Genomic DNA, 14,297 nt, shown 5'->3' with positions numbered 1-14,297 from the left:
ACATTTGTCAAGAAATATGATTTTTCAGGAATATATGACGTTTTTGTAGGAACAATGATTTGTCAGACTTACACGTCTTCTGACCTATGCCATATTTGTAAAATCGAAAAACAGGGATAGATATCGTAAACGCCCGCAAAATGGCATTCAAATGTTGATATCTATAAAAATTGACATAAGTCTGTCTTTTTTGGAATCAACTCGTCAAATGCCAGGCACCTAATTGGCTGATTTCATCAGTTAATTCAAAAAAAATCTATTCCAAATTGCAAGGTTACGTGGAGGGTAGTATAAAGACTGTCTGATTGTCTCTCCATTCTCATTCTTCAAGCGTTAGCGAGACGCGATGTTATCATCTAATTGGTGCTATTTGACAGATTCAGACAGGTTCGAACAAGTTCGTAGATAATCGACAGAGATCAAAATATTCTGTGCGGTCTAGTTCACATTTCTTTCGGCATTTTCACCACAATCGTTCTACTGCACATGCGCACCGCCATGCAAGTACCAATTATTGCATGAAAATTTAGGAGCTTCTGAACATTTTTGATATATGCATGCAATCTTACAACTTGCACGATAATGTGTTTACACATGCATTTTATTTTTATGGCCGCGATGATACGTACTATCAGCAGTAAATCCATGCATGTGTAAACGGGTTATTACATATACCACCCTTGAAATAAAATCACAACTCATAACTTTTGTTCGTCCATTGGAAAGTAACCGGAACTCTAAATAATGTTATAACTGCTTAATAATATTTTTTTCTTCTATTACTCTATCATCCCAAAGTTATCTCAGGCCTAATGCAGATTTTATATGTACTACTTACTTTTAAACTTACAGGAATCGAAGATCTACAATCCTGAAGGTTCACCGACGATTTGTGTAGTGGATTGCGGACTGAAGTATAACCAGATCAGGTGCCTGTTGAAAAGAAATGTGAAAGTAATTGTTGTGCCGTGGAATCACCCAATAAAACCGACGAACTATGACGGCTTATTCTTGAGCAATGGTCCCGGGGATCCGGCCACTTGTAAGGAGCCAGTTCAGCATCTTAAAAAAGTAATCGCGTCCGGAATTGTGAAACCAATATTTGGCATTTGCTTTGGCCATCAAATTCTTGCTTCTGCTATTGGGTGCAAGACATACAAATTGAGGTATGCACCATGATTCTCACCACCATATTCATCTACAAAAATAAATTTTAATATATGAAGGGCTCCGGAGCAAATAATGTTATGCGATAAATGTATAGAGGATGTTTGAATAAGGATAGAGGCTACTGATTATTAAAAGAAATTTTAGTTCATATTTTTATTTTGATCTATAAAAGTCAAATTATATTTGTTTGATTTCCTTTTCCTACTCGGCCTTAACTGACTAAATAATTACAAGATAAAAAGAACTTTTTATATACCACGTTTTTAAATTTTCTGTTGAATCATATAAACTTGACAATTCCATGTATTAATAAAAACTTTTTATTATACTTGATCGAAATACTGAATAAAATAAATATAAAATACAGAAATGTCATTTTGACATTTCATATTGATTTCCATAGTAACGCACGTATATATTAATAATTTAGTTGCTAGGACCCACTTAGCAACCAATAATAGTGAGTAGTAAATATTACTTTTAATGAATTTTTTCCGAAACATACAAAACAGAATTAACTGAAAATGAATTCAATTCTGCTTAAAGATGGCCAAAAGTATTAAAAGAATGCATTGTCGTCGTGTTCTGATATATTCTAAAAGTTTTAAATGTCTAGCTAGTCGGGAAGTTAGTTGAAAATCTTCAATCGTCTAATACAAATCTTGGACAAACATGAAAAAATTTGTACTGCACACACAAAAATACGAGCTAAAAAAAATGTGGTAAAAATGCAGTTTGTTTGTTCAAATTACCTTTCCTGCCAATATTTTGAATTCGATTTTAATTTGATGTTCTTTTGTTTGACGTAGCTGTCAGAATTATTTTTATTTTGACATGTCTGCCTGGATACAGATATTTTAATATTGAAGAATGTAATTATTTTTGTATGTTTTGTTCAGTTAAATAAATGTATATTAATCAATGAAATGACCACGTGCGAAGTCGGGTACTTCAGCTAGTATTCAATATAAATTTAATAAAGGGATGAACAATATTAATTTAATTTTTGTCAAGTATAAAAAATATGAAACACGATTTTTTTTTATGAAAATCAGTAAAGCTTATCAAATAATGTAACTCCATTAAATAATCTGTCATTTAGCATAATAAAAATAAAGACTCCTTCACATTATAAAATTATAAAAAAATAGTTTTTTCGGTTCGGTATATTTTCAAACACGCGTGTTAACATAATTTTATTCCCTACTTCAGTTGTTGTGTTGATATTTCAACACAACGTGTGTCAAATTCAAGGCGCAAAGAAATCATTCATGGTCATGTAACGTATCTCGACATAATTCTCATAATTTCTATGTATTATTTTAAAAATTTATTGCTACGGCTGTGCGGTACAGCATAACCATTGGTTTCGAAGCGTGGCGCCGGGTTATCATACGAGTACCATAAAAATGTTCAAAATTATGGAGAAAAACATTTAAAAATCAATCACTCAGAGCCGAACCGGAAAAACTGTTATTTTTTTCGGAAAGAAAACCGAAACCGAACTGATATATTATATTTTTGAAGTTATACTTCTTTTGGCGCGTTTGGGAAATCAGATCAGAGTGTATTTTTGGCGTGTAACATGTAACACACAATTTATTTTTTCACATGAAAAAAAACGCACTCGATTGGATTCGCACCACCGATTGTTCGGATATAAGCCGAACGCACTACCTTTACGCCACAGTATGATACTGCAATCGTGACGATTATACAGTATAATATTATTATAGTTTAGAATAGTTCGGTTGCCTAGGCAGCGAATTTTTGTTGGCCATTTGCAATTCCTTACGTAAACAAATGATTAAATATCAGATTGAAATTTGGTACTTTAAAAATAAAAACAACTAGAAACCATTATATAATTTAGTAATATAAGTTAAAGTGTATAGAAATAAACCAACGGCGTTCCAATAAGCGGTCCTTTTTCTTGAGTGTGTAATTTAACAAGATAATTAAGAGCTAGTCAAAGAATCTAGTTTATCACAAGTTTTGTTTTTGTTTTGTTAAGCCAAAGAAGTATAACTTCTAACCCGCGTACATAAGTACACACACCTTTTTTTTTACTTGAACTGGAATGAGAACCGAAACGAAAAAAATATCAGTTCGAAGCCCTGCAAACAGTTCGGTGTTGCCAATCGTATTATGGTTGTAGTATTGCACTATTTTGGTTAAACTTAAAATAGTAAGTTATACTATAATTTTTCACATTTTAAATAAATCAAAAATACTATAGTTTTGACAAATATAATATGATCATACGACTAGTGTTTCTCAAATTCCGTTAATATCGACGACCAGCTTTTGTGGTTTTGTGGTGAAATTTCAAAAAAATACTACCTTATTCTTAGGTCAATAATTATTATAAAACAGTCATTATTCGTAGGATGTTTTATCACATTTGAATTGTCAAAGACATAGCTTATAATCAGTATCTTTAGAATTTTCTTCAAATGTGTTAAGCGTGCCCATTTTTTGAATAATAAAATGCCTAATTCTTGTCAAATTTGGGATCACAGAGATTATAAATATAATTTTTTATCGTAAATATTTCACTATATAATGTTAACAACAATTTTACTAATAGTTTTATAAATGCGTTTAAAAATTAATAAACCTAAAAAATCTTAACACCACTGCACATGAATGTACTGAAATATGACTATAGGTATTCTAAAACATTAGATGGAAAGGTTTAAAAGAATACTATTTTATGTAATAAAAATACCTTATGCAGTCATCATATGTTTAAAATAAATATGAAGGATAATTAGGCTTCAAAATTATATAAATAGATTATCTACAATGTTTAAGAAATATCCAGGCTTATGCTCTGAAAATACCATAAAATCCCCATTTTGACCTACGTGGCGCATGTTGGCCCTTAACATATGTATCTATTTGCAGTTTTTTTAATTCAACAAATAATTCACAAGAATTAAGAATGTAGTCGTTTCCGAACTGTGTATGTTGTATTGTTGAATAAAAAAAAATAGTTTATAATATCTTTTATATTGTTTCTGTTATGTAGGAGATATCGCCCTTGGCTTCTAATGTATTTTGTTCTGAAGTAGATATTGTTTGAGATTTATTTGGCCTTTATATACCTAATATATATAATGTAATGTAGGTAATATATAATATATATTTTGTATTCCAGTTATGGTAATAGAGGACATAATCTACCTTGCAGTCATCATGGCACGGGAAGATGTTTCATGACTTCCCAAAACCATGGGTATGCGGTTGACGCATCTCGCATGCCAGACGGATGGGAACCACTATTTACAAACAAAAATGACCAATCCAATGAAGGAATCATTCACAGATCTTTGCCATATTTCAGTGTCCAGTTCCATCCGGAACACACTGCGGGTCCTGAAGACTTGGAGATGCTTTTTGACATTTTCATTGATGCGGTCCGAATATGGTCCACGGATCATTTTCGGACGGACTCCATGGACTACATCCCGCAAACTAAATCTGTCAAGCAAACGTTGACGGACGTTCTCTTTTACAAAACTCTGCCGATGGAGAGACCGAAGAAAGTTCTCATTTTGGGGTCTGGCGGGTTGTCGATCGGGCAAGCCGGCGAATTCGACTATTCGGGATCGCAGGCCATCAAAGCACTGCAAGAGGAAAAAATACAAACTGTGCTAATCAACCCGAATATTGCTACTGTTCAAACATCAAAAGGTTTAGCTGATAAAGTTTACTTTTTACCCCTGACCTCAGAGTACGTCGAGCAGGTGATCAGATCGGAGAGACCCAATGGCATTTTGCTGACCTTCGGTGGGCAGACCGCTCTGAATTGCGGAATTGAACTTCACCGAAAAAAAGTATTCGAAAGGTACAACGTCTCTATATTGGGTACCCCAATTCAAGCCATCATAGACACAGAGGATAGGAAAATATTTGCCGAGCGAATCAATCGAATCGGGGAGAACGTTGCTCCGAGTGCCGCGGTTCATTCTGTCGAAGAGGCATTGCAGGCGGCGGAAGATATCGGTTATCCCGTTATGGCCAGAGCAGCATTTTCTCTAGGCGGTCTGGGTTCAGGTTTCGCTGATAATAAAGACGAATTGAGGTCGTTGGCCCATCAAGCTTTGGCACATTCCGGACAATTAATCATAGACAAATCGCTGAAGGGATGGAAAGAAGTTGAGTATGAAGTCGTCAGGGATGCATATGACAATTGCATAACCGTTTGCAATATGGAAAATGTGGATCCTCTAGGAATTCATACGGGAGAATCTATTGTCGTGGCACCGAGTCAAACATTGTCAAATAAAGAATATAACATGCTACGAAACACAGCTATAAAAGTCATAAGAGATTTTGGTGTCGTCGGAGAGTGTAATATTCAGTATGCCTTGAATCCGTTTTCCGAAGAGTTTTTCATTATCGAAGTCAACGCCCGGTTATCGAGAAGTTCAGCTTTGGCCAGTAAAGCGACTGGTTATCCTCTCGCGTACGTCGCGGCCAAGCTCGCTCTAGGAAAGTCTCTGGCAGATATCAAAAATTCCGTCACTGGAGTGACTACGGCGTGTTTTGAACCCAGTCTCGATTATTGTGTTGTGAAAATTCCCAGATGGGACTTGGCTAAATTCAGCAGAGTCAGCACTAAAATTGGCAGCTCCATGAAGAGCGTGGGGGAAGTGATGGCCATCGGGCGTAAGTTCGAAGAGGCGTTTCAAAAAGCTCTCAGGATGGTCAATGACAATGTCACCGGCCTGGATCCCAACATAATGAAGGTCAACGATGAAGAGTTGCAAGAGCCCACTGACAAGAGAATGTTTGTTGTGGCCGCGGCGCTCAAAGCGGGGTACACTCTGGAAAAACTTTACAAACTCACAAATATTGACAAATGGTTTTTGCAGAAATTCAAAAATATTATTGATTATCAAATAATATTGGAGAATACTGAGCAGTTGAACTTATCGAATAATGTACTTTTGCTTGCTAAACAGTTGGGATTTTCCGATAAACAAATTGCGGCAGCCGTGAAAAGTACCGAATTGGCCATTAGAAACCAGCGCACTGAAAACAAAATGATTCCTTTCGTAAAGCAAATCGATACAGTGGCCGCGGAATGGCCCGCCAGTACAAACTATCTCTACGTCACTTATAATGCCTCGACCCATGATATACCTTTCATTGGAGGACACGTCATGGTCTTGGGCTCCGGTGTCTATCGCATCGGAAGCTCAGTAGAGTTCGACTGGTGCGCCGTGGGCTGCCTGCGAGAACTACGGAATCTGGGTAAAAAAACAATTATGATAAATTACAACCCCGAGACTGTCAGCACCGATTACGATATGTGCGATAGGTTGTACTTTGAGGAGATTTCATTCGAAGTGGTCATGGATATATACAATCTGGAAAACCCGGAAGGCGTGATCCTCTCAATGGGCGGACAGTTGCCAAATAATATTGCAATGGATTTGCATCGTCAGCATGCCAGGATTCTGGGCACCTCCCCGGAAATGGTCGACGGCGCCGAGAACCGATTCAAATTTTCTCGAATGCTAGACAGGAAAGGAATAATGCAACCGCGCTGGAAAGAATTAACCAATTTAAGATCAGCGATCAACTTTTGCGAGGAAGTAGGTTATCCGTGTCTCGTCAGACCTTCTTACGTTTTGAGCGGTGCGGCTATGAACGTCGCGCATTCGAATCAGGACCTCGAAACATATTTAAATGCGGCGAGCGAAGTTAGCAATGATCATCCAGTCGTCATATCAAAGTTTCTTTTGGATTCCAAAGAAATCGACGTGGACGCGGTGGCTGAAGACGGGATAATCCTCTGCATGGCTGTATCGGAGCATGTTGAGAATGCGGGAGTTCATTCGGGAGACGCTTCTCTGGTGACGCCTCCGCAGGACATCAACCATGAGACTCTTTCAAAAATCAAAGACATAGCGACGACTATCGCCGAAATATTGGACATATCCGGACCATTCAACATGCAGTTGATAGCTAAAGACAACGATTTGAAAGTGATAGAGTGCAACGTGAGAGTTTCGAGATCTTTCCCCTTTGTGTCGAAAACATTGGATCATGACTTTGTCGCCATGGCAACACGTGTGATGATTGGTTTGGATGTGGAGCCTGTCAACATTTTGATGGGCTGCGGAAAAGTCGGGGTAAAGGTTCCTCAATTTTCATTCTCGAGACTGTCGGGGGCTGACGTGATGCTGGGCGTGGAGATGGCGTCAACCGGAGAAGTGGCGTGCTTTGGAGACAACCGATACGAAGCATACCTGAAAGCTCTCATGAGCACAGGATTCCACATACCTCGGAAAGCGATTCTACTCTCGGTGGGAAGTTTTAAAGTAAGTTTGTTTTGTTTGTTTTTCAGGCATAATTTTTGTGCGAGGTAGAACCAGAGGGGTAGGCAACCTTTTTATTTTGGGAAACCAGATTGAATTAGCTGTAACCTAATAAGGCTGCATTCAATAAATGTTATGTTTAAGTACCTAAGTTTTATTTGTGGCTGTCAGTCATACGTATTTGATTTCATTAAATCTTCTTTTGCGCTTTGCTTTTTAAAATAGAGTAAGTTAAAAATTTGAAATAAAATTAATAAAAGACCAACAAAAATATATTAGTATGTATAAATTAAAGGATTTGGAATCATTCATTGGGCCACAATTAATGTCCTACAAGGCGCAGGTTCCAAATTATTTCACTAAAACAAGTGGTTGAATGATTTCATTGGATGCCACTTGTTTATGTACATATTATATTGTTCTGATTAGACCACATAGTTTAGAATAAGACTGTAAAACTTCCCATGTACATAGTTGTCGCATTGGAGTTTTTACAAACATTGAAGATGATCATCCCCCACTGTCTGTTATTTAGATAAATCATGTCATTCACAGGTCATGTGTGTGCTTATAAAGTAGTTTTTTTGTCTATTCTGTAAAATTTAAATTTGGCACATTCTAAGTTTTAACAGCCGAATGATGAAATATAATTTTTATTTTTAACTTTCAGCACAAGATGGAGCTTTTACCCAGCATAATTGCTTTGCAAAAAATGGGCTACAAGCTGTATGCCAGCATGGGAACGGGAGATTTTTATACTGAACATGGCGTAGAGGTCAGTAATAGTTTTCATTATAACACATTTAATAATATATTTTGCATGTGCGCACAGGAGGCGGCATGGTAACGTAGTTTACGCTACCAGAAGCATAAGCGGTGACGCCACCCAGGTCACTCACATATTTTTTTTTTGTATTCTATTTGGACAATCTTCATGCTCGGTTTCCAGATAGTAATGTAAAAAAAACATACTGTCAATCTATTTTTCTAGATACCGAAAGACAAACATTTCACTACTTCGATTTTAACATGGGCTGTACAGCACCGTCTGCTTTTTACATGCACTACACAATGGCTCGTAAACCCCCTCGCAAATTCCAAATCTCACCACGCTGTGGGCTTTCTCAATAAAATTTGTTTGCCTGATGAAAGGAGAGATAAGAAATGAGAGGAGTTAAACATAATTTGTTAATTTCAGTTTAGACTAAGGCATTCCCCGCCCATGGAGCTACTCAAAGAAAGTGTGACAGGATTTTTAATTACCAACCAGTAGCTTGTGTGGTACCATTAATGTAATTCAATGTTAGTCAATTAATGGCTAACAAATTGCAATGCATTTGTGGTTTACAAAATGTTAATCACTAGGCGACTAAATGCAAACCAATATACTGTTGTCATGGCAACAGTGACCTGAAAGTCACTCCAGATGTCAAAACAAAACATTGAAATATTAAATTTGTCGAAGAAGTGAAGAAATATCCCTGCTTGTAGAACAGGCTGTCCGAGCTACTCCCGGAGAATGTTATAGTTTAAGTCAGCGGTGCACAACCAATTTGAGAGAATGGCCAATTTATCCATTTTCTAATTTTTCACGGGCCGCAGTCAATAAATGAATGAATAAATATGATATTATATTATACTAGCTGAGCCAGCTGGCTCTCGCCAGTCTGTCTCTCGCCAGTCTGTCTCGCTATGTCTTGCAGACGGCTTTGCGGTGTTGGATATTAATATAATTGTGAAGTATGCGTAAACGGCGCCATAATTTTCCCTTTGGGATGGATTTTCATTCACCTCAGACAGTTTGACATTTCGCCGATTTGTCAGTTTTACGATTTGCAAGTCGCCACTGCCAATATACATTTGGGGTCATATGAGTAGTCTATTCTGGAGTCTGGCCTTCACAATATCGTCTGACACCACCTCAGGCTGATAGGCCTGGCAGAACAGCTGGCAATCGCTGATTGCTACCACTGACATTTTAATTGAATATAATTTGTTTATATATTGCACTTTTTCTTTCATACTTATTTGTTTTCGTTGAACTAAGAATACATATTACACATGTTGTTGGTTAGTTTTTTATAATTCATTAAACCCTACCTAAACCAAACAATAGTAGTTTAAAATATTATTCTATCTATTAAAATCCTTTCAGCACATCTATTGTGTCCGCATTAGATAAAATTATCATGTTATTTAAATGTGGTAATTAAATAGTAATTAAATACTCCGTGGTGATTGAGTTAAATATCCAAAATGATGTATGATTTAATGGCATAATTTTTAAATAGACAGATGCGTATTATGACTTAGTTTTCCCAGGGTTTAATTGAATTTTAAAAACTAACCAACACCATCTGGAAATTGTAGTCTTATTTCAATGTAAACAAATATGTATAACTGACAAAGCTTAGTCTGTACTATCTATGGTGGATCCACCCTACCTCCACCCATCGCCACAGCAGTAAAGTCTAATTTTTCATACATTTAGATTATTGCGTCAAAATACGTTTTATTTATCCAATGGGGGAAGATCCCATTAGATTGAAAAAATGTAAAATCTATTTCTCATAATGTCTTTTAAGATACATACTCGTAATTACCACCCTGAAGAGGAGTGTCCATATGCTTTGCTTCGGAGCAAAAATGGTATTTTATTTTTTTAGGTTCTTAATAGGTTTTAGGTTCTTAATCTCAACTACTGAATAAATTCCAACATGCTTAATTTATTATTTAACAAATTATCTGGGCGAGGAAATAAAAATGATATTATTTTTATCACAAACAAAAATGGAAAAGTAGTAGCTACTTACTTATGGTACCTACCTAATTATGGTGTAAAATAGTAAAAATTGACTATTAGAATATTATTTGCCAATAAGCGATAAGATATAAGCGATGTTACAGGTGATAAAGAATAAATGATACGTAATGTCATTTTTTACAATATTAATAAGAAGAAACATTATTTCAATTTAATTATTATTAAATAATATCACGATTTAATTATTATTTGGAATAAACTTCACATTAATGTCATTTACCTACCTACCTAAATGTAATAATAATACAATTACATACTATATCAGGATAATCAAGGTATCTGAAATTATTATTCATTGATAGTAGTATTAAAATTCTCCATTATTACTATTGGCAATGAATACACATATTATAATATTGCAATAAATGTCTATGCTATTTGAAATGTCACATTACTGTTCGATGTTTTCTAGGATTTTCACAAATTCTAAATTTGAAAATATTCTGACACGTCAACTAAATAAGCAAAAGAAAACAAATGACAATCATTAGTCTATTAGTTTGACAGATAAGTGGCAGTGACGTGGTTTTAGATTATATTTTCGTAATAATTAGTGAGGAAATATGTATTTATTTTGTGTTAAAACTCAAGAATACGCCAATGTGCTACTTACAGATTTGAATAATTTTGTGGAATATTAATTTAGATTTGTGAAATTTCGATTAAACAGACAGTATTAAGCGACATTATAATCAATTTGCGGTAGATAGACAGTAAAGTAGCGAAAATGCATGGTGACGGATATAAAACGCTATTTAAAAACGATATTATCTATGATTGTGTTGCGTTTTATCAGATTGTGCCCGATTCAAATGGAAACAGATTTGGGACTGCAAAAATTGAAGTAAATTCCTTTAATAATCAACAAAACGGTGTTTAAATAAAAAAGTCGGTGCGTTTTCCAAAATCTCTTAGGATAATAATATATAGGAGATTATAGACTGTGGAAAGGAAAAAGGGCGTAATCCACACAAATCAAATTTTACAGATGGCACAAAAACGTTTTTGTTATGGTTTTCGGTCAAAGTTAAAATACAAAATAGACAAAACCATGATTAATATGGTTTTTGATATCCCTAATGTGATATTAATTATTGAGTTAATTATACAAAAAACTTCTTTTTTTTAAATTGGTAGCTGAATTTAGATAATAAATCAGCATTTGCAGCTTACATCCTTTGGACACAGAGTGTATTTAGTCGTGTACAACATTATTATGCAAAAAAACCTATTTTGAAAAACCTGAGGGTTACACCATTTTTCCTTTTTACAGTCGATACTATACTAGACGAGACATACATTTTATTATTTGAAATTAAATAGTTACATATTGGTGATGAAGTATTTGTTATTTTGGGCCGCAACAAAATAATGTCATTTGTGGCTGCAGTTTGTGCATCACTGGTTTAAGTCGATAGCTTGTGATTTCAAACAAAAATGTGTACAAAACATCAATTATTACTAATCAGTTTGTGACTTCAATCACCATTGGTGACATCTTCTTTGAGTATCTCTGTGGGCAGAAGTCCTAAGGCCCTGATATCTAACATAAGATATCTAACAAGTATTTTAAACCATAATATTATTATTGAGGTTTATTACTAATCAATACTAGCTGAGCCAGCTGGCTCTCGCCAGTCTGTCTTGCTAGGTCTTGCAGACGGCTTGGCGGTATTGTATATTAATATAATTGTGAAGTATGCATAAACGGCGCCATAGTTTTCCCTTCGGGATGGATTTTCATTTACGTTAGACATTTTGACATTTCGCTGATTTGTCAGTTTTACGATTTGCATCTCGTCACTGCCAATACAAATTTGGAGTCATATGCGTAGTCTATTCTGGAGTCAGGCCTTCACAATATCACCTGACACCACTTCAGGCTGCTAGGCCTAGCAGAACAGCTGACAATCGCCAATTGCTACCAATGACATATTAATTTTAATACAATATATGTGTAGGTATGTGCATTTAAATATGATAAATAATTATACATCTCATTCATTCGAATATACAGCAATATTATGTGATTATCATAAAAAGCGACCAATTATATCCAAATATTAATCTCTTTCGGGTCCTATTTACATAATAGAAAAAGGTTAGCAGCATAAAAAACAAATTTAAACATTGTTTTGTTTCATTGTCTATAAAAAATAAATGTATGTAAAAAATAGAATAATATTTACAAATCAAATTTTGAATTCAAAATTAACCTTAGCCAATATAGTTTCTCGGTGCGGGACATTCATATTGAGACAAATGTTAATAAATAATAAAGCAATACATATTATATCTGAGAGGAATAGACCAATTCTGATAAAAACAGGAATTTATAAAACCTAAAAATGTGGAATCAGCTTAAAGAGACCTTCATTCAGCAGTGGATTGATGACGATAATGACAATATAAATAGGTTGGTATATAAAATCACAAATTTAAAAAAATATAGCAGTTTATATGACTAAGAAGAGTAGAATTAGGTTGGCATAACCTTCATCCAGCAGTGGATTGATCATGGTTGATGATGATAATAACGATATTATGAATGGGTAAATATAGTATCAGCAATTTTGATAAATATAGCAATTCATATGATCGACAGAAATACAAACAACTTAGAAAGGCTTTCATCCACCAGTGGATTGATTCAGGCTCATGATGGTAATGGCAATATAAATAGATATAATATCACCAATTTTGATAAATACAGCAATTCAAATGATATAAAGGAGTAGAATCAGGCATGGGAGGCCTTTATCCAGCAGTGGATTAGTTCAGGTTGATGATGATAAGGACGATAGAAATAGGTATAATATCACAAATTCGATAAACCTATATAGTAGTAGAGTCAGATTTCGGAACCCTTCATCCAGCAGTGGATTGATCGTGGTTGATGATGATGACGATATGAGTATGTAGATAAATATAACATCACCGATTTTGACAAATACAGCAATTCATATGACAGAAAGGAGTATAATCAGGCTATGGGAGGCCTTTATCCAGCAGTGGATTGGTTCAGGTCGATGATGATAAGGATGATAGAAATAGGTATAATATCACAAATTCGTTAAACCGATAGTCGCAGAATCACGTTGCGGAACCCTTCGTCCAGCAGTGGATTGATGATGATGATGAAATTCAAGACTATCAAGAATACAATCAACGTAGAGAGGCCGTCATCCAGCAGTGGATTTATTAAGGCTCGTGATAAAAATGGCATTATAAATATAGATAGTATAATATCACTGATTTTCATGTGTAAGTAAGGAGTAGAATAAGGCTGAGGAGGCTTTCATCCAGCAGTGGATAGGTCCAGATTGATAATGATAAGGATGGTAAAAATAGGTAGATATTATGCAATATCACAAATTTTGTCAACTATAACAATTAGTAATAATTTATTTCATTGTTTGCAATGGCAACTTAATATGACTATATCTATGGAAATTAGTAGCCTAGGTAATTATTCAATAAAAAATAGTGCGTAAACAGCCACAAAGAAGTATTTAAAAAAAATCAAATTTGTTATTAATTAATAGAAAACTCATCTTGATTGATATTGATTATTTAACATGCTAATAGAAATGTCACATTTTTTCAATTAATCTGCAAATTCTAAATTTGAATTATGACACGTCAAATGAACTTGTTTTGCGAAAGAAAACAAATGACAATCATTAGTCTATAAGTTTGACAGATAAAAAGCAGTGACATGGTTTTAGATTATATTTTCGTAGTAATTAGTGAGGAAAGATGTATTTATTTCTTCTAGCACGCCAATGTGCTACTTACAGATTTGAAAAGTTTGGTGGAATATTAATTCTGATTTGTGAAATATCGATTATATAAAAAGTATTAAGTGACAATATAATCAATTTGCCGTAGATGGCTAGCAAGATGCGAAAATGTATGGTGACGGATGTAAAACGCGATTTAAAAACGATATTATCTGTGATTGTGTC

At 34.8% G+C, this 14,297-nt stretch overlaps 1 protein-coding gene across 1 annotated transcript in view; it reads left to right on the top strand.

Moving 5' to 3' along the window:
* The window catches only part of r (carbamoyl-phosphate synthetase 2, aspartate transcarbamylase, and dihydroorotase rudimentary), a 101,440-nt gene that overhangs the window by 47,913 nt on the left and 39,230 nt on the right, over positions 1-14,297 (top strand). Inside the window, exons 18-20 of the mRNA XM_085957615.1 lie at positions 853-1,166; positions 4,334-7,508; positions 8,176-8,280. Of these exons, the coding sequence (XP_085813741.1) occupies positions 853-1,166; positions 4,334-7,508; positions 8,176-8,280 (3,594 nt within the window). The remainder of the gene's footprint in view (positions 1-852; positions 1,167-4,333; positions 7,509-8,175; positions 8,281-14,297) is intronic.

Source organism: Rhyacophila brunnea, unplaced genomic scaffold (assembly GCF_057557595.1).
Source record: "Rhyacophila brunnea isolate RB1 unplaced genomic scaffold, BYU_Rbru_1.0 scaffold_7, whole genome shotgun sequence".
Classification (NCBI taxonomy): domain Eukaryota; kingdom Metazoa; phylum Arthropoda; class Insecta; order Trichoptera; family Rhyacophilidae; genus Rhyacophila; species Rhyacophila brunnea.
This window is presented reverse-complemented; position numbering and strand designations above follow the sequence as displayed.